We start from the raw sequence: 21,501 nt of genomic DNA on the forward strand, positions 1-21,501 counted from the left end.
GCGTTGCCAGCAAAATGCTGCCACTTTTGCAAATGCAAAACCAATTACAAATAGTTAATGTTTCAATCTGCAAGGAGCTGGGACAACCAGGATGCCAGTGGTGGAAGGAACTGGAGTGCACGCTCTGGGCTCCTTGAAAGCTGCAGAACAGTCTGGCAAGGATCACTTGTCCCCAGATAATTCAGGCAAGTAGGTATAAACATAAGCCATTTTCTTTAATTATCATTCTTTCATTACTTTTGTCAACAAATACAGAATTTGAGCATCAAATACTGCTACTGTCTACAGAAGCTGAGATGCACTCGTGTACTCTTGGCATAACGCTGTCCTGTCACAGCTGAAAGGGCTGTTTTCCCAATTGTTTTTGTTTTTCCTGCAGACAAAGCAAATGCCTGCCACAGTGAGCTGTAACAACACCCCCAACAAAGAATATTTTCAGGTTTCACACGCTCAAGGCGCATTCACAAGGATCAGGCAGGAATTCCTGATGGCGTTGGGGATGCTCGCGGTGAAACTGCCACCTGAACAGAGTCAACAGCCTGAAACCCTGCTGAGCCTTCAGCTAGCCACAGCTCCCTTCTCCCACCCTGTTTTCAACAAGCTTTGTGAACTTCTTGCTCCGGGGGTGCTGCGCTTTGCGTTCGGCAGCGAGGATAACGGAGTGACTTTTGAAGTGACACCCGTGAAGTGACCTGTGTGGGGCCGTGATCATACGATGGAACGGCTGGGGTTGGAAGGGACCTCAGTGCCCATCCCGTTCCACGGGCAGGGACAAGATGCCCGGCGGCCTCTTCCTCCACCTTCCTCCGTTGCCCCCACAGGAATTGCCCCCAGAGGACAGCTTCCCGAGGTGCCTGCGGGGACGGAGGAAGCCATGACAGACACAGAAGGGCCCCAGGGAGGAGTGCGACGTGTTGGGCGACACAACCCCTTCACGGGGGCAGCCCCGGGGGTGGCAGGACGCTGCCCGTGAGGGAACCACCCCGAGGGGCAGCGCGGCGCCATGCCTCCCCCGGGCCGCACGGTCGCCATGGCAACGGGAGCCTCCTCCCTCCCCCCCCCTCCCCGCTGTGCGCTTGCGCGCGGCCCCGCGCACCTCGCCGGGGGCGCGCCCCGCCCTTTCCCCTCCCCTTCCCTCTGCCGAGCGGGGCCTTTGCGCGCACCCGCGGCGGGCGGGCACGCGCGGCCGTGGCCGCCATGAGGCGCGGCGAGCGCCGAGGCCCCGGCGGGGCGCTGGGCAAGGCCGCCCTGGAGGAGCAGCCCGACGGCCTCGGCCCGCGCCGCAGCACCGAGTCCGAGGTGTACGACGACGGCACCAACACTTTCTTCTGGTGAGGAGGCGGGAGGGGGGGCTCCCGGTGGGTGTCGCGATATGGGGGTGTCGCGATGGGGGGTGGGTTGTGGTGATGCGGGGGGGTCTAGAGGTGTCTGCTGGTACTCCAGGAGCTCGTAGCGTGTGGGCACCTCCGTGCCCGTGCCTGTTTTGTCAGGATTTTAACCTGTTTTTCCCTCTCCGTGGCTCCCCGTGTCGGTGCTCGCTGTAGCCCCGCAGGGCAGCAGCCCTCGGTACCCTTGGGTGTTCCGCACAGCTCCGTGGCGTGCTCCCTTCGGAAGATAAGCACGGGGATGTTTTTGGCCAGAAACGGGGTGATTCCCCGCCGTGGGTTTTGGTACGAGCGGTCCTTGCGGGACGAGATGCGCTCGTGCCCGTGGCAGCGCTTTTAAATCCCTCCTCTGCTGGAGGGGCTCCAGGAACCCGCTCCGGCCAGCACCTGCGCGCGTCCTCTTTCAGTAAGGAAACCCAACAGCAAACGCCGCTTTCCTTCATCGCTGAGCGGAGAAGAAGCCCGCTGACGCTGCAGCCCCTCGCCTGGAATCCGAGCTGAGGGCCGGCACGGTTTGGCTCGGGTCTGACATTTGGGAGCAGCAGGAGGAGGACGCTTGGCTCTGACCCTGCCAATCTGGGCAGCAGCAGAGCCCCGGGGGGTGTGGATCTCGATGAAGCCGCTGACACCGGGTGGTATTTCTGCTAGCACGAGCCACTGAGAAGCGCTTAGATCCTGCAGGACCTCTGGGAGGTCTCCTTAGGAGCTGACGTGCGAGTACAGCGGAGGGACATCCTCATCTCAAGGACAGGAGGAACTTTCTCGCAGAGCACATGAGCGTTGCCTCATGTAGGCTGAGTGAATGAGTGGGCAACTGGATCCTGCCGAGGTCTGCTGAGGAGTGCCTTCTTATAAATGGAAAATGGGTAAAACACTGTCACTTTTGTGTTGTCGTCTTAACAGAGTTCTTTTCTGGGGTCTTGTGATGCCTACAAAACACCTGATGCTGCTATTGTTTAATCTCGCCTTCCTGCACCTTTTTGTTGTGTGTGGGGGCAGCACATAGTCTGCTGCTTGTACGGGTTCGTTCTCCTAAAATGCTGTAACTGCAGTTCATTTGTCCAGGTGAACTTTTTCCTTGGATGTACAAATGTGCTACCCTTCTTTAAGGCTTCTGCTTTATCAGCTAGTTCTTTCCAGGAGGAAAGTAGGGACAAGTGTACAAGTGTGTTATAGAAAGGTTTAACTTACCTATTTTCAGGTGACTTTCTTTTTTTATTACTCAATTCTGCATGTTACTTGTGCTGGCATCTAGGAGTGTAAATGCTTGTAAAAGTTTATAGGTTTTCCCTTCTGTTACTTTTGACCCATGCATGATGGCATTGCGTGTCTGAGCGTCATTTACCAAAAGACAAGCTAAACTTTCTGTTGTGTGCAAGAAGAAAAATGATTCAGAGGAGCCGTTTTCTTCCCGTGGCCCTTAACAGTGCTTTTGTGCTGGTTCCAGAAAATAGAAACCTAAAAGGGTAGGTGCCCGCTGTCTTTGCCCACATGAGCTACGTGGAAAGCACCTTTTCTCCTTGAAGTTCAGAAGCTGTTGGATAAGGTTACTGACATGGCCTGCTCGGTTTGGAAACGTTAAGTAACGTGGGACTTGTGGACACAGGCAGAAATCAGTTTAAAGTAGTTCAGTTTGCAAAGGTAACTTTACTGCTATAAATGTAATGCTTTGGAAAGGTGGTAGTTCTTAGCCGTCTTCTCTTTTTAAATCTTTTTAAAACGTTGAAAAACAGGTTAGGTGCTGTATAATTGCCCGTATTCTTATTCAGTCCTAATGACTTTAACCTGGAAAATACTGTATTTTAATTACATTCTGGGAACCTGCTTGGTCAGTACCTCGACAGCTCTTTTTGCCATTGGGAAATGTCAAGGAAAGGAAATGGGAAGGAGCTTTATGAAGCAGATTGGCTGGATCGCTTATGCCTGAACTAATTTCAGAACACCTACTGCTACCGAGTGCTGGAAATATTCAGGCCTGCCTGGCAAGCTGCTGTCCTAGGAAATGTGTTTGCTCTTCTTTCCATTACCTGTGACTGTTTCTTGCCTGTCTGCTTACAGAATTAGCTCTCTGAATACAAACAAAGGATCCCTTTGTGGCTGAGGTTTTGACTTTTTTTTTTCTGTACAGTTTGAAGCATAGTAGATCTTACATTTGTACTGAGCTAGCGTGAAAAAAACACTTTGTTTTTTCTTTATATCCCCACATGTATTCTGTGGCATCACTGTGGCTTCGTTTCTGTGACCTGCAGAAGAGCAAATGCTGATGTGTCTTACAGGTTTTTGGTAGCAGGGAATTTGTTGTTGTTTGGTTGTGGTTTTTTTGTTACCTGTGAGCAGGCAACAAAATCCAATGGAAGCTGGCTTTCTGTTACCTGTGGCAGATGCCTACCGATACTTGAAGCTGAAAAAGAGGAGCAGCGACTTTTTGTTGGGGAGCAGGGAACCTCAGTAAAATAGTGTAATTTATCTCCACTGCATGATCAATGTAGAGGTTTGTGGCAACTCTTTTGAAGAGGAAACCTTCCTCCCCTTCTGGTAGCCAGTGTGGGGGGCAGAAGGGCGGTGGTCACTCTTCTCGTGCCAGTCCTTGCGTCTTGGATGCTCTTTGATTACCAGTTTGGGATCCTCTGGTTACATCTTACATATAATTTTATCCTAAAAGTTCTGCGTGGTGTAAAAAGCATAGAAATCGCAGCTAAGAAAAGAAAGCCTGTCTGCTTCTTATTTTATTCTGAGGAAAATATTAAGAGAAATCTTTCCTGATGGCTGGCACACCAATATTTCTTTGGAAAGTTAGATTTGTGTGCAAAGCAGCCATTTGTGGAAATACAGCATTGTTATTCAAGCTAAAATATTACTTAGCCACTTCTTGTATATAGTTCTTATCTCTTAAAAACTAAACTTACAGCAGCATGAGATTTTCTAACAGGCCGTTTGGCGGAAGAGGTGAGTGATTCATCTTGGGAATCTCTCAGATAGAAGAGCTGCAAATTGGGTTGAACCTTTCTGTCCCCTCTTGTGAGGGCTGACTGCAGCGCTTTCAAGGGAACATTCTTCAGGCTTGTTGGAAACTTGACATTTGCTGGACTTCATGTTCTTAATATCTGGACGCTTTAAAGTGGGCCCTGGTGAGGTTCTCTGTTTGCTGATCGGTGCTTCCGATTCTCTACCTGCCCAGAAGTTACCACGTTTAATCCGATTGCATACGGTACTGGTACGTAGCTCAGCCTGTCTTTTTTTAATATTTAGGTATGCCCTGGCAGTGTCTGGCTGCTAGAACATCCAGGAGGTCGTTGTGCAATCTGACCGAGTCCTGCTGACTGTATTAACTCTTCTTGCAGCTGAGGGTATGCGTTGACAGAGTGTTGCATTGTTATGGCACTGCCCCTTCCCGAAAGGAAAGAGTCGCCTAGTTCCTGCAGGCAAGCTGGAGGAGCAGAAGAAAAATCTTTGTGCAGAGACCGTGTGAGTTTAATGCCCCGTGGGGGGCTTTAGGTCTAGTATTAATTCCCTGTATCAATTTCTTTTTTGTAGATGTGCTCCAGCATTATTTAAGGAAGATGGGAAAAACTTGGGAGCCAACACAGGGTCCCGAGGGTACTTTCCAGGGGAGAGAGTGCAAGGACACGCCACCGTGCCACAAGCAGTACTGCATGCCAGGAGTGCACAGGATTAGCCTCATCCTGGGAAAACTGCTTTGCTTGTGATGGTGTGTCCTGTGCACAGCAAGAGTTTGTGGTTGGAGCTCTCTGCGCAGAGCTTCCTCAATGCTCTTGTTTGAACTCATCAAAGCGCCATCATATGACTTGATTTCTGGAGCAGTTTACAAAACAAATTATCAGCCCAAAGAACTAGCTCCGTGCTTTTATGCAGTTTAATCTGGCAGAAGGGCACCTCCCTCTCATTCCCTTCTATTGTCCTTTTTTAAAACACGCTTCTTAAAGTGTGTCTTGGGCACACAATACTTGAGTATTGCACCTTATCTGTCACGCAAAATGACACTGTCTCAGTGGCATTGCTTTAAACTAAAACCTGAAATAGAGATTTCAGGTTTTATTTTTGATCCTTAGACAGGTTTAAGGATAAAAATGTTCAGTATTTGAAAATGAACATTTTGGGAACCTTGATTAACTTGCTAACTGTGTAGAACCGATGAATGGAGATGTTTTTTTCTTCTTTCTCATTCAGAGGCAAATGACTAATTTGCTGAAGTGTGGTTTGCTTTTTAATCCATTGTTCTGGTTTCTCTATGGGAGTACGTGCTATTGTGCTGCTCTTACCGGGTGATCGTTTTACGAGAGGCACTGACTTGTAAAAGCAGAAGGACTTATGGAAGGAAAAAGTATGTACAGAAGTTTAATCGGCATCGTTTACCTTTACAGATGTGCTGAAGACATGTTACTGGTCTAAGGACAGGTACTTCTTGATTATCTTTGAGCTTAAATACTTTAAAACACAGGCTGCAGCTTAAAAGCCCCAGCTGTGTCCCTGTTACGTTGCAGATGTGGGTGCTTGGAGCTTTCAGGCAGTGTCACAGGACAAAGTACATCCTCTGGTTGCTGCCGATTATTTTTTGTCATCTGGGTGGATGAGAGAGGTCTCATGTCACAGACTTTTTTAACATTTTTTTTTTGTAAATGCTGAGGCCTGACCACTTCCTTTGGCCCTGTGCACCGTGAACATCCGAGTTTCATGTCACCCATTTCGGGTGTCTGACCAAGTTATGACCAAAGGTTAAATTGTTGTTGAAGGTTTCAAAAACCTCTCTCTTTATCCAGATGGAATTGTTTCCCTCCTAGTTACAGTTTTGGTTTTGAATGTCAAAATGTTGGTCAGTGTTATACTGTGATTAATTTTTTCTTGTGTTTTTCCATAACATATTCGTCATGGGAACTTACTGAAACGCTATACTGTTGCTGAAATACTGGATTTGTCCTACTCTCCATTTGTCATGTTTCCCTGAAATTCACAGGTGTCAAATGAGGTGTACTTATACGGAAGGCAGAGAGCTTGGACATCGGTTCATCTTTTAAAATCACTTTCAGAAATGCTTTTAAGACTTCACCATTAGTTGGAATTAAGGAAAAAAAATGCAAAAAAGTTGATGGCAGCCTGAGATGGGAATAGTTTTTGTTGGCATTCTTTGCCAGCAGTAACTATGAAGGTAACTTTTTACATCGGGGACAAACCACGCAGCCTGTTCTTTGGAATTTTGTTCCAACAGAGCGCTGACAAAAAGATTAACACATCGATCCTTGGCATGTTCTCAGCGGTTGGTTTTAAGGCAGTTATTGCATCATTTTTGACAAACAAGAACATTAATGCAGAGAAATGGGTGATAAGGGTGTGGTCGCGTACACTTAAGCCCCTTTTAGTTTGTGTTGGAGTTTGAAGGAGATGATGCTGCGGTATTACTGCCTCCTTTCAGTAATGGGAGCTGATCTGTCTCAACCTGCTAAAAGGAAGAGATTCGTACGGTTTTGTCTTACCTCATGTTTGTCATATACTTTATTTGGGAAAATAAAAGCTCTGATAGTCGTTTTGTTGAAAAAACTAGTTTCTAAATGTGACAGAAAATAAATTACTATGAGAAAAGAAGTTTGGGTTGAATTTATTTGCTGGCAAAGCTCCTACTTTGTAAGATTCAGTGAAGGAGTGATGTAGTTACTGATGCTGTCTGTTGGACTGACTTAATTGCTCTCGATTGGCATTTAGCTAAATTACAATGGCAAGTATTTTAATTAAAATAAAACTGGAAATATTTCACTTGAATGTTCCCTTAAACTTAAATGGGGAAAGAGCTAGATGTAAGGTACAGAAAGGCAGAAAAATGCTAGTGCAGAAAAATAAGCTCTGACTTTTTGGTAGTTTAGGATTTATTGTGAATTTTTTTTGACCTTCCTGACCTTACATATTTTTGTGTGTCTGTCTTCTTAGGTATGGTTTTCTGAGATTTTTGGCATAAAACCTGGCACTGAAAGCAGTCTGTACCCCTGCTTCTTACGCAGAGCCCAAACTCTTGTATAATGCTAAGGGGAAGACTTGCGGTCTGCTTAGCTTAGCTCTTTTCCTTCTCCAAAGGCTCTAGGCTAACCAGGAGAGCATAAGCCTTTCTGCATAATTCCCGTAATGCTTACCTTGCTCTGGATGTTCTTAGCTGGGCTGTCTTCCTCTTGAAGCATTATTTCAGAGCATACGTGGAGACTTAATCCCTCTTTATGCCGGTTAAGTCATCTTGACTGATTCTTCACAAGCACTCCTGCGTGCTCTCCCCTTTACTGGCTGCTGTAGATGCTTAACACTTTGTCTTGTTCCATGTGACTGGATTTCTTTCTTTCTTTTTAACTTCCAGACTGTGGGAAGTTAAGGAAGCAAGCATAAATACATACCTGAACTTGTTTGATCAGGCAGCTAGGTTTGCAAGATGCCCTGCTACCTCTAGCAGCTGCTGTTGCTTTGTCACTACTGGTGATTTTTTGCTTGGAGCTGTCAACTTGCTCTTTCCAGAAGACAAACCAAGCCAGAAAGCCTTTCATCCCGGTCTTTGGATTTCCTGCTAGACTGAAAATATGTTTACGTGCTTATCCATCTCTAAGACCTGCTACGAGACCATCTCGCTTCAGCTGGAAGTGAAGGCGCAGCTAAAAGGGGAGATGAGATAATACGAGGGATAGAGCTTCTCATTCCATGTTAACCATGGGGGCTTGTTGAATTTCAAGTTGGTGATAGACCAAAATAAACCAAAGGCAGAGGGGCACGGAGCTCTCAGACACTGACCATTTGCTTCGCTACAGACTCCTCGCAGGGCTGAACGAAACTAGATCTTCGTTCTTCTACTTGACGAGTTTCTTCTACTTGACGAGTTTCTAGGTACATTTATCTAAATGAGGATGTGCTCACAGCTGATTTTTTTTTTCGATTTTTTGTGACACAGCACATTGGAAAAGTAACTGACTTCATATTTGTCTTCAGACTGGGACGTGGTGAGATGATGGAAGACAGCATTTATAGATTCTTGTATCCTCTTAGATACTCGTTTCAAAAATACGCAACAAAACCAGGCATAAAATATAATGTTCTTTTGTTTTTATATAATGTTCTTTTGTTTTTTTTGTTTAATTTGTTTTTGTATCAGTTACATGCATGTATACATGCAGTGACTGAGACCGTGCTCTGATGTGAATGAATTGGGGCGTTTCCTTCAGCCCCGCGCTGTCCAGCCTTTGGGAGGGCTGTGTCTGGTTTTTTAAACTCGTGGAGGTTACAAAATAGGCCCCGAGTCACATGGCTGGTAAATGAATATTAATCTGTGGTGTCTGAATCACCTGTTAGGTGGCATCCTGCAAGACAACTTGCTGGGAAAATGCATTGGTTGTGCTGCTGCGGAGCCTTTGCGTGTTTATTTTGACATCTTGATGCCTTGCTAATTTTGAAAATACTCCTACATCCTTCTCGTTTTTCCGGAGCTGGTTAATTTGTGTCCTCTGGACTGCAAGGAGGGATAGCGTTAAATACTGAACACCTTTCTAACAGTGGCAGAAGAGGATTTCATCTGCTTATGAGGTATTGCATGTGTTTTCCGGTGGGATTAAAAGGATGTTGTGAGAAGTGGCCGTGTTTTGGACTAGGATGAACTTCAGATTGTGATTCAAAATAATGCTTGCCTTAACTTTTAGAGCACTTTTAGGTAGGTTACTGGGTTTGGTGTTTAAAGGTGAATCAGTAGAGTTCTTGGAAATCTGTGATGATCTCCAGTTTCTCATGCACTATACAACGTAAACATATGTTTAACTTTGGTGTTTTTTAAATATAAAATGGAAATGTAACACTACAAAAAGAAAATGTAACATCCGAAGGTATGTATGTATACATGTCAGATACAGTACTTCTCATTCACTGTTTCTCTGTTCTCTAAGCTTGATGTTTTATGCTGGTATTGTTTTAATGGTTTGTACTAGAAGACGTTGTTTTAGAGGACTATACAACTTGTGTCTTTATGATTTGGTCTTAAATGGCTTGACTTCCCGTGCTTCTGCTTCCCAGCGGAGGTCAGATGAGTTTGCCACTGAAAATAACGAATGGCTTTTCATTAGGAAATGAATTTTTGACTTTAAAAAAAAAAAAAAAAGCACCACGCACTATGTAAGAATATTATGTGTATTATACTCAGTAGGTATGTGGGTTTACATGTCAACCAGCTGCATGCAGTTCTCTCAGCTGCTGGGTCTGCCTGTGCTTACTTTAGCTCTTCTTTCTTTCACATAAGAATTCCTTCATAAAATTTGTGTAGGAGGATGGACTCTTATGGAAGGGGAAGTGAACAGCGCATGAGCGTGATCTGCCTTTGCCAGTAGGTTACACCAGCCAGGCTGCACCTTTAGCAGTGCAGAAGAAGAGCCACCCAGCTTTGCCAGGCACCTTTGCTGACGCAGTTGTTCCAGCAGAAACTCCTCGCAGAGAGATGGCTGCGTGGGGTTCTGCGGGCACGAACCTCTGCTCCTCCTGGTCGCTGCTAAGATGAAATGAAACTGTGAGCATCAGTAGAAATAAGGCAGCCAGAGGGAGCATCGGAACTTTTACAGTTGCAGCTGTTCTCATCCAGAGATGTTGTTTTGTAATTTATTTTTTTTTTAATGGGAGTTACTTGTGTCTGGCTTGAGCATCCTTTGGTTTTGTCTCGAGTCTGTTTGATTAGCTGCTGTTTTTATTGCTGTTTTACTGACAGTGGTACAGCAGCACCAAGTGTGTACCTGACTAAGCAGGAGAGAAATCTTTTTTTTTTTTTTTCCAGTAATCTCAGTATTAGCACAGTTGGTGCTATTTTTGTTCAAGCTGCCGTTGTTCACGTAGCACACGTTAGCCCAAACCTTCCTTAACTTGATACGCCAAGGGAAAATGAGCAAGACCTGTTCTGGTGATAGGCTTCTCTTGCGTGCTAGTGCATGACAGCCTGGTGACTAAATTCCATGCAAATGCTAAATTCCTTTTCCTGTGCAGTACAATACAAAAAAAATCCTATAGTAGAATTGACTGCTGTTGACACATGAGCCTTACTGTGAGGGCTCACTCAAAGGCAGCAACTTGGGGTTTTCTGCTTTCTGATGTCAGTTTTTTCTCTTCTCAATTTTAGGAGAGCTCACACCCTGACAGTCTTGTTCATCCTCACGTGTGCGCTGGGATACGTAACCTTGCTTGAAGAAACACCACAAGATACAGCTTACAATACAAAGAGGTAAATATTCTTACAATACAAAGAGGTAAATATTACAATACAAAGAGGTAAATATTCTATATGGCATGTATTACTAGAGGGTAGCTGTGTGAACAAGTTGCCTTCCATGCTTTAATCTTCTGGATAAGATACCTCAAGATACCTGAACTATAAGATACCTCAAATGCTCTTTTGTATTAACTTGTTTGCATGGCCCAAATGCCCAAACCCTTAGTAAGTGACAAAAGCAAACATAACTCTCTAAGTTCTGTTGGTGATGGTCATTGAATTTAATTGCTAATCAGTTCGGTGTTGCTCACTGTCATACCTGGTGGCTGCCCTGTGTGTATGATTTGAAACAAATCACAAAACTCTTCTAAAACCTCAAAGTATTTGCTGTGTTTCTTTGGCAAGGATTTTGCTTTTTCCTTAAAATAATCTAACTTTATGAACATGTGAACTGTGACTAAATTTCTCTCACTTAAGTATAATTTTATTAAAAAAAATACTTCAGATTTTAATAGGTGCTTATTTGTTATTGAAAATAAACATGAGAACTTCTAGCCCAAAGGGAGACTCTTGGAAATTAAGGATGAGATTAAACCACAATTTAAACTGATAATGTGTAGCTGAATTTCTCTTCTTTAAAAAAAGAAAGAAATACAGTAGGGAACGAAAAAGGGTAAGTAAAGTGGTCTTTTAAAATCTGACTATGTTTTAAGAATTAAAGTGGTGCTTACAAATTGCAAAGCATCCTTGTTATAAGCATGAAAATCATCGTTTCCTGCCTGTCTGGCTTCTTAAATATAACACCTCTTTTCTCCCCTTTGCTATGAAAGGATTTCTTCCTACTTTTTTTTCCATTTTCTACAGTGAATATGGATATGGCATTTGTTGTCATGGAGATGCAGGAATCGGGGTATTTCCTGAGACAGTTGTTATTCTATCAGTTACACAATAGTTGTAGTTAATGTAATTCACACTCGCATGTGTGCGGAGCTGAGGGTTTGTATTCTTATGCGTGGGGTTGAAATGGAACAAGTTGGAACAGAGTGGCCTGTCTGCGTCTGGGAAAATTTCTGCAAGGCTCTGATGTGAACAAATGCCACTTTACTCCCCGTTACAACAATGAGTTCAGCCAGCGGATGGAGGTGGGACATCCTCTGGAACAGTAGTTCAGAATAAAGAAGTGGAAAAGCTGAAAGAGAAGTGATGACACATCGTTAGGGGATAAGACAGATAGAAGGTGACTCAGTGGAATATCTTATTACTGAGATTAGAGCCCTTACTGCTTTAACAAAAACAAAACCAAAGCAGATTAATCATCAGATTAACCTTTCTTTCATGAAATAGATGTTGCTTTCTTCAAATTCGGCGCAGGGAGTAATGTTTGCGGTTGTTAAAAATCAACATAATAGTGCAAAACCAATAGTGCATAAACCAAGCAATGAGTAGGGGATGTTCTTTGATCACTTTCACATCTCCGCTTGTGGAGTACTGGCTGCAACGTCTAGCTGAAAAAATACTTGAAGACCAGCATCTGAGAATTGCATAAGGTCTTTCAAATATTGTTTTTGAAGGATACCTCTCTGTTTCCATTCAGGCTTCATCCTTATGCTCTTACCATAGCCATGCCAGCTACATGCTGAATTCTGAGATTGCAATTAACTCAGTCAAAGCGTTACTTTATCCTAAGCTAAAATTCAGCACAGAAATAACATCGGTCCTATTGGGCCTTTCCAAAGCTTTGCTTCTGTTGCCATGGACCTGATTTAAGGGATGGAAGTGACTGTCTGTTGCATTGTGTCAGTTTTCTGTGAAGTCCTATCTGGCCTTACTTATATCTCTTTTCTAAGGTCTTTGAGGCAAGCGCTTTCCCAAATCAAGCGCTGCTAAACACAGAGGGTTCAAGCTCAAATCATGTTCCAGCCAGTGCTCTTAACCTCCTTTTTAGCCTCTGTGCACTTGCTTGTGTTGTATCGTTCCTGACCAGTTTTGTGTGGCTCTCCAGGGGCGTACTTGAACAAAGGCAGGAGCAAGGTGGTCACAACATACTTAGGTATATCCACATCCCCAGTTCTCACAGGTTTGTTTTACCTTCATAACTTAAAATACTTCATCCTACTCTGAAAACTTTTTCAGTCTCCTTAAAGAGCTGCTATGCGTTTTGATCAAAAATTTTGGCCCGGCGTGAGACTCACTTGGCAAATGTCTCGTAGGAACACTTGCCTGCTTAATGAACAGCGGCGATTTTATTACCAACGAGCAGTGGCTCTGGCTGTCACGCTTTTTTATTTCCAACTGCTGCACAATGACAGTGGAGCAGTGTTTTTGTCCGGAGGTGCAAAGTCTAAATACGTGCTTGCAGACACTTAAATCTCTTTTGTTTTCAAGCTCATGCTAAGAGATGCCAGACTGCTTGCGAACTGCATTAGGGGCTGCGAGCAAACCATGAAATTGAAGCAAAGTACACAAATTGCTGTGCTGTCTGCTGCTGCTGTTTCCTGGACTGAGTAAAGCAGCAGGAAGTCATGCGAAGCTCCCATTTTCTCCCTTGTAACAGTGCTTCACCCAGGCACTTGCAGCAGCAGGTGAGGGCAGGGTGAGAGGTAGTAAGTCACCGGGAGAAATGATGCACGAAATACGCTCTGGAGCATGAGCCTGTGAGATCATGGGGTGTGGTATCTGGAGCTGGGATTCATACTTGCATCTGTTTATGTGCTGGTATTTGAGTGCCATTTGCCTTCCTGCTATGTGTTAGAACAATTAAAGGAGGATTTTATCTTTTTATTTGTACTATAAGTTATATAGGAATGTTTTGTACGTAAATCGAGTCAAAGTTCATTAGGATCATACACAAAGATGTTGATGTGATCATGCAATATATATGATCAGATTGTCTCTGTTGTAAAGAGAGTTGAAACTTTACTTAGCCAAAGAGATATTGCATTGCAAAACCTGTCTGATCGATAAGGCTTTTTATTCACAGAGTTCTTACAGCATTCAGAGTAGCCTTGACATAGCCCGTCCCGTCTGGCAGCTGGCGCTTCTCCTCTCCCGTTAAGCAGGAGCCGACAGGAGCGCACTCCAGCTCTGAGGACAGCTAAATAAATCCTCAGCGGCCTCCTTCGTGTACCGTGGCTGTGGAAGAAATCCACTAATGCTTTGAGTGCTGAGCAAGGGATCTTTAGGGAAAAAAAAAAACCACATGTAAATGCATTCAGGTTTTAAAAAATCCTGCAGGCATCAGGGCTTTATATTGAATTTCAAGCTGTAAATCAGTCTCTCTTCTAAGATGCCTGTCTATGCTGGCTTCTGGCATAATTGATCATTGCTCAGCCATGGTAATGAGACTGGGGGTGTGTGTGTTTGCAAGCTGCTGCTGAACACCTACCAAGAAAACAAGGTAAGAGAGAGGCTAGGCCTCTGTCTGCCACTTCTTCGTCTGGTCAGAGCCCTGAGGGGACTGTAGCAGTCGTGCTAACATAGGTACAGCCAGAGAAGGGACTGGGAGCAGGAGCTGCCTGCTTAAATGCCTGGAACAGAGAGTGGTACACAGCAACTCATAGGCTTCATTGTCTTGTGTTTCTGAATCGACTCTTTTAAAACAACAGAAACAATAGCCTGCTTGTACTACCGAAGCTGTTGCTGTGTTTTCCCTTTCTTTTTTGGTTAAGCACTAAAATTATTTTTGTAGGCACTGCCTTCCTGATCTGCTGCTCAGGGAAACTTATAAACCTTGTCCCTCTGGGGTACCTTCATGGATGTAGTTTGAGGCAAACCCTGTACCCCTCTCAAATCCTAGAGAAGTTCTTACTTGGAGCTGTGCTGAGCCAGGAGGACAAGCTGCTGCTTAGGCTTTGAAAGCTTCGTAAGGAGGCAGTATGTTGATATGAATTTGGTCACTGAGGAAAAAAAGGTAATGGAGCTGGCATGGCTATTACACAGATTTGTGATTTTCTTCAAAGCTTCCCATGGTGAACTTGAAGTAAAAAAAAAAAAAAAAAAAAAAAAAAAAAATTGAAACCACAGCTTATTTTGGCGCTGCTGCTGCATCTGCTGTTTGGCTGAGGTTGGATTTTAGAAAGAAACATAACTAAGTTCCTGTGGTGATTTAGATTCAGGTCGTCTCTAGCTTTGGGAAGAATACCCTACAAGGCCTAAAAATCTTGGACATGTTGGTTCATGACTGAGCATGATGATAGTGAGCAAAGCAGCGTGTATAGTTATGTGCTACAAAATGCAAAAATACAAATCTCTTCTTGGAGCTATGTGGCTGCCTTTAAAGCTTTGCATCTGCAATGGCTTAAGCTAACAGTTCAGCCTCAAATGGGGGCTGCTGTGTTCCTTCCTTGTGTGAGTGGTGTGTTGACCCAACTTAAATTGTTCTGTTCCTAGGTTAGTTTTCAGCTGAACCAGTCTCATCCCTCTCATTCTGCTGCCTCCTGGAAGGAGAAGGATGGCAGGACCATGGCAGTCCTCCTGTAGGTCTTATGTTGCTGAGGTTGAGAGAAAAGCTTGTACACTGCGGCTTAGGGTTTTGGGATAAGGTGGTGGATCCTTGGTATACCTGGTCTTACGGTCTGATACAGTAATGTCTCTATTATGTTATGTAGGATCTATATTATGGTTCCTGCTCTTGGAATAGCAACAGTGCTGGTTTAATTTTAAAAGCTTCTCCTTGTCTTCAGTTGATGGAGAAAATGTTTTTGGAGTAGAGACAACCCAGGAAATGGCTTTTCAATGGTTCCTCATGATCTTTCATTGGAATTTTACTGGAGCGAGGAGAAGATGCTCCTCAAAATTTAACAGGAAGAAATCTCTCCATTTAGTGTCTTGCTGACGTAGTGTGCATGAAAGTCAGAGACGCAGGGAAGTGTTTGACTGACTGTACACGTCATGATCATTTAAAGCCTAAGACTCATCGTGTGGATCAAGAAATTGCTCTTTTTTGGTTTGTTATTGATCTCACTGAAAACTCATCCAGCAGACTCCTGGACTGCCTGAGGAATGGAAGCATGCAGCTAGTGGGGAGGAAGGGAGAAGGATAGGAGGGTGGGCTTGGGCATTTGAGACAGTCTTTTGTGAAACCACAAGTAAAGTGTAGGAATTTATACCTATTTCCTATACCTGTTGCCTAGAGGCAGTCGGACTTGATGATCTTTGTAAGTCCTTTCCAGCTGAAACATCCTATACTATTTCCCTGAAACATATTCTCCAAAAGGGATCTATTTAATGGCTGACATGTTTAGAGGTTAAGAAATAAAGACCAGATGTTTTTGATATCTAAGAATACAATTTACAACTTCATTGGGAAGATGAAGCAATATAAATAGTCTGTTCTGTTTTTTACTTTCAGAGGCATTGTTGCCAGTATTTTGGTTTTTCTGTGTTTTGGAGTTACACAAGCTAAAGATGGACCATTCTCAAGACCTCATCCAGGTAATTTAAGTCACTTAAATTATGCAAATATTTCTGATAAAATGCATTTTATGCTGAATGTAAGTACTTGTGTTACTTGCAGAGGAGGTAAGTCATAATTTAACTCATAACATAGGCACACTAATGCTGCACAGTTCTTATATAGCCTCCCAGCTTCCAGCCAGCCTCCTCAAGTACCAAGGTATTCCAAACAGCACAGTGATCCTTCAGTGTAAGACTGTAAGTCCTGAGAGTGTTTGAGACCATAACATAAAACCTCTTCTTTGTACTGCTATATCGAGTGAAGAATTTTAACATCTTTGATCTTTTTGCCTATGTTTAGATGTTGTGAATCACTGAGAAAGAGCTAAGGGAATTTATATAGGCTTACATAATATTCTTGAAATATTTCTTATGCCAAAAAATTAACTTTTCAGTTTAGGAATCCTATTTTATATGAGAAACAGCAGGCAGGCTAAAAACATTGATGAAAGCAGATATTGTTCTAGAGCAATGCACACAGCACATCTCTGTAAACTTAAGGTTTTGATCAGAAGTTCGTATTTTTTGAGGTCTCTTTAATTAAAGTTGCAATTAATTCTGGTACCTGATGTAAGAGAAATTACTCCCTTTAAGTGATATTTGGCTTCTTTCCTGTCATAGCTTTCAGTCTGAGAACATCCAGTGGTTTTGTCTGTGAAAGAAGTCATTTTTATTCCCTAGAACGAAGTAAGACAAACGGGATGGAGAAAGTCCGAAGGTCGTAGATGTGTACAGCAAACTGCTAGTGTAGACTGATCTGGTGTTTCCAAGACGGTAACATACACAGGTGGTAGACAGCACTTAGGGGACTGACGCTGATTATCTTTTGACAGTCAAATTTGTCATATATTCGGTCACTTTATATACTGAGTTTAGTAATGTGGTTTGGGTTTTTTTTGGTATTAATTCACCTTTCTTGTAGCTTGTTAGATGAGATGATCTTCTGAAGAGTGGTTTTCAAGGGCTACAACAGTTCACCAGGACAGCAGATACTTCCATGGTCGCAGCCAGACACCTGGGTGCCAGTTTAAATGAGAACAGCAATCTTGCAGGCAGCAGAGGCTTGGTGCTGCAGCCCCCGAGATGCCGTGTCAGCTCTCCAGTTACGGAGGGCTGTGGAGGGTGTACTGGGAAGTGTCCATCAGGCAGCTGAGTCTCTGACCTTAGCTTCACGGTGCTGTTCCAAGAGAAAGATCTCATCTCAAAAGAACTGGAAGTACAGGCTGCTGGTGTGCGCAGCTTCCATTTATAGGACAGAAGAAAGCCTGTGGGTCAGATTCAGGTCGCTACGATCACATACAGCCCCATCAGATCTGTTACACCAACTCTCTGAGCTGTGTGTGAGAAGTGGCTAGGTGTTATGGTAGCTGGGTGATTTTGGAGGCCTATTATTCAGTATGCCTGTACCTATTTACCATCAGCTCAGAGGTGTTTTATATTTTGGTTTGGGTTTTGTGCCTGTGTTGCTTTTCTGTTTAAATAGCTCTTCTCACTCTGTTTATCCACCTGATTTATATATACACAATTCATGCCATCTCACCATTGGTTTTGCTAAAGCAAACAAGTTTTGCCTTTAGTCTCGCCCTCAACATAAGCTTGTTTACCCCATAACATTTTAGTAGCCCTCTGTGTGTGTTTTGGGTTTTCCTCTTGGAAAATGGCTATCCAGACCTGGTAGTGCTCATGTTTTTCGTGACAGCATTAAAGCTTCACAATATGTCTTTGGGAGCACCCTGATGGCAGACTTCATGTTACTTGTGCTTTTTTCATGGCTGTATTACAGTGGCAGCTCAGAGTCTGACAGGTGACACTAATCCTTCAGTTACTCTGATGAGCTAACATCGTGTATGAAAACTTACTGGTTCCTAAGTGTGAAACTGTATTCTGAGTTCTTCTATTACTCCTTTTTTTTTGAGGTTATCTCCTCTGAGGTCATCTGATTTTTCTCCTTGCTGTCCCTGCCTTCCCTGCTGCTGCTGTTTGTGTGTTTTGTGTTGTTAATCTACCTTCCACTAAGGTTATTAACAAAATTGATCTTAGCCACTATGTGAGCGTTTAAGATTTCCAGACTTGGCCATTTCTACACTTAGCCTTCCAGACTGACTTTTTTTTCCCTTTCAGCATTACTGGCTATGTCAGTTTTAGTTGATTGCCCGTTCAGCTTTACCATTTTTTTTCTACTGATTTTCTGACCCATTTTCTCTAGGTAATAATTTGCCACATGGACCCATACCAATTGTTTTACCATAATTCAGAAATATAGGGCTATTACACAAAGAAATATGTATGGTTATTTAGGGAAGACTGATGTTTTTAACTTTCCCTACTTTTTATCCAATTTTCCATTTTTTCCCTGTAAACCATTAGCTTCAAAGCGTCCATTTGGTTTGTAGTGCCTCTAGCACGCTCAACAAAATGCAAACAGCTTCCAAGCCATGTAGCAAAAGAGAATATGCCCTTATCCCCAAGGAACAATATTTCACAGGGGTGAAATCTTAAACTCTGCCTGCAGGTCCATTTATTGGTGGGTGAACACCTAAATGCGGAGAGTGTAATGCATTTCATGCGAAAATGATATGGATATGGGTCATGGATATAGGTCATCAGTATGCCGACTTCTTAGTATTTGCATCTAAAAGATTTTCTTGATTCTTACTGTCAACTCCCCTTATGGAGCCTTGAGCATACAAATGATGTAATGTTGCAAGGGTCCAGTGATGCTTTATCGTCTTTGTTAAGACAACGTGCCCATATTGTAATTTTAATGTAACTTTCTGAGATGATTATTACTGCCCCAAGAACACATCTAATATTCACAACTCTTGTCAACAGTTATTTGATGTAATGCATCGTTCCTGATGGCATAAGCAGTTTGGAGAGTAAACCATGATATTCCTAACTAACCCATAGGCTGAAGTAGCTAGAAAAATGAGCAGGCAAAAACTGGATCTCTTCTGTACCTGTCCCAGGTGAGAAAGCATTGACAGAACAGGCTGCTGATAAAACCAGGTGCAGCAGCTGGTTGCCTTGTAATTCTGCAGTGAAGAAATCCTTCTGTTAGAGAATAGTTCATGATCTGCCCCTTTCTGACAGCTCCTTTACCAATTCAGGAATCTGGATGCTCACTACTGTCTGTACATAAATTCATTGGACTGTTGGGATAGCGATAGTTTCACGGACTGGGTGAAATAAATTACCCCGTATCTAGGGGGTTGGACAAGCTGAGCTTTTAACTCCTATTTTTATATCTTAACTTAGCCACTTAATATTTTTGAAGCCTTACATTTAGCAATGAAATACTGTGTAGACTGAGATAGGACTGCTCTGAAGGCTTGCGTTCCCTCTGCTGCTCCCTCGGTCACTCCATCACATCGCTGATCTCAGGTCACGGGATGGTGCTCCCGAACCCGAGCTCGCTATGAAAAACCTTGTGCTAAGTAATTTGAGCAGGCATGTGGCTGCCCAGAGCAGGCACTTCTCCCTGTTCGTGTCCTGTGCAACTTCTGATTAGCGCTTACGAAGTGCCACCCACTTAACAGCTCTAAGATAAGTGCCTTGTTCAGGCACATACCTTTTTTATTATTATTATTATTAAACTCAGCCTTTCAGGTTGCATAGGTTAAACTCAAACCTGTGATGATAACTAGGGGTAAGTGGCCGGTTGAGCACTCGGCCAGGCAGCACTCTTGTTAAATATTCTTAAGTCTCCCAAGGATGACAGCAGTTTAGTGTTTGAGCATAGTAATCACTAAACTCTCAGGTATGTAAATGATTAGTTGAGGCCTGTTTAATCAGGCAGATAATCCTAATTTGAGGGAGGTTCACGGTGACAGTGCATTTAAGGAAAACAAATAATAGGGGTATGCCAAAAATAACTTTATAGCTGAGGCTGGTCCAGGAAGAGAGAGAACACAATGTTTTTGTACAGCTTTGAAAACATCTTGTTTCTGCTGTGCTTGTACAGATAGAAAGTAGTCTTCAAAACCTCCTGGGTGCTTATGTCTGCTGGGGAGAAAGCACACTAAATTGCAACCAGATCTTAATCTTTTATTAATTATTTTGCTTTATTGAGCATTGCTGAGTGTATTCAGCAGCTGCAGATCACCTGTTGCCAGAACTTTATGTACGTAGGAGAAGAAAAGCTCAGCTGCAGGTTTAGATTTTTCTGCTATCTGAACGGTGTGTACGTTGGTTTCAGAGTTAGTCTGCCACATTTATGGCTGCGAGGAGCATAAAATCTGTCAGACAAGGCTCCGTAGGTCAGAAAAAAGCAGCATTGCCAAGGCTGCTAGTCTGAAGGTGATGTATAAAGGAAACAATTTTTGTAGAAATGTAAGTGAAAAGCTAATTCTTACTTCTGGTGTGAACACGCTGTTTACTCTTGCAGTCATAGGAAGGGGTAGAAAATGTTATCAAACACAAAACACATTTTAAATAGAAATATGGTGGTGTGTTGTTTGTTTTTTTTTTTTCCCCTCAAGTTATCCTGCAGATTTGCTTGTAAAACCTGAAGTATTTTCCCGTGGTACAGTGGTGCCAGTGTAGGGAGAAGTTTGTCTCTCCCGAATACATCTTTGACCAGTGGACGTTTTTGTTTGTTTTTCCTAAGCAGCATTCTAGAAAAGACAAGAGGGTGCACACTCTCAGTCAGTCCTTCCAAGTGAAATTTGCCAATGGATTTGCAAGTTAATCAAATCTTGAAGGAGGGACAGAAGTATTAAATAACCATTTCTACAATGTCTAGGCAAAGACAGCTGGGCAGGAGGCACTAGTTGCTGCCTTTCTGAGGAGACGGCAGGTTGAACTCTGCTTTTCCTTCTCTTAAGGTGACCAAGGGACAAAAAAAAGTCATAAAACACCTCATAGCATATGTTAGAGTTGTTTTTGTTTGTTTTTAACTGACACCTGAGAAAAGGATTCATCTTATTGCATAATTAAACAATTACAATTATGTTTGAATTTCAAGTAAAAATCTTAAAACTTCGGGATTTCCAGTGATATCTGTTGCAGAGCCCTAAACTTTCTGTTATCCAGGCCACACCTGCTTTTTTCTTTCCTTTTTTTTTTTTCCCCCCTCTGGAAGTGTAAAGTAAGCCATTTTGATTAAGTTAAATTCAGCAGTTTTGGTGAAAAAAGGTCACGCCTTCTCACATTTCAATCTATTTTAATGATTGTGTCTTTAGCAGGCTGTCAGATAAGAGGCTTCTTTTTAAAATGTGTTTTTTTTCTTCATTTTTTGCTACTTATGATTCAACAGGGCAACGATGACATTTATTTTTGTTTTGGGGCAAACAAGCCTATAAAAAGTCCTGCAACACCACAGCTAGATGATTTCAGGTTCTGAGCTGATAAACAAGTTTGCAAGCCTATACTTGATGTTGAGTTCTTGCATTACCTATGTCGTGGTCCTGACTATGAAGCATTAACATATCTAAGTTCCAT

General features: G+C 43.1%; 1 protein-coding gene across 3 annotated transcripts in view; it reads left to right on the forward strand.

Annotated features, from left to right (window-relative positions):
* The first annotated feature begins 1,139 nt into the window (after nucleotides 1-1,139).
* The window catches only part of PTDSS2 (phosphatidylserine synthase 2), a 40,668-nt gene continuing 20,306 nt past the window's right edge, over nucleotides 1,140-21,501 (forward strand). The window contains exons 1-3 of one of the 3 annotated variants that reach the window (XM_080594723.1): nucleotides 1,140-1,331; nucleotides 10,516-10,617; nucleotides 15,956-16,038. In XM_080594723.1, the coding sequence (XP_080450849.1) occupies nucleotides 1,198-1,331; nucleotides 10,516-10,617; nucleotides 15,956-16,038 (319 nt within the window). In that variant the 5' untranslated portion in view covers nucleotides 1,140-1,197. Of the gene's footprint in view, nucleotides 1,332-1,887; nucleotides 2,252-8,923; nucleotides 8,949-10,515; nucleotides 10,618-15,955; nucleotides 16,039-21,501 lie in introns of those variants that run through there. The other 2 variants (XM_080594724.1, XM_080594725.1) reach the window with 2 other exon arrangements.

This window comes from Anser brachyrhynchus (genome assembly GCF_964034855.1).
Source record: "Anser brachyrhynchus genome assembly, chromosome: 5".
Classification (NCBI taxonomy): domain Eukaryota; kingdom Metazoa; phylum Chordata; class Aves; order Anseriformes; family Anatidae; genus Anser; species Anser brachyrhynchus.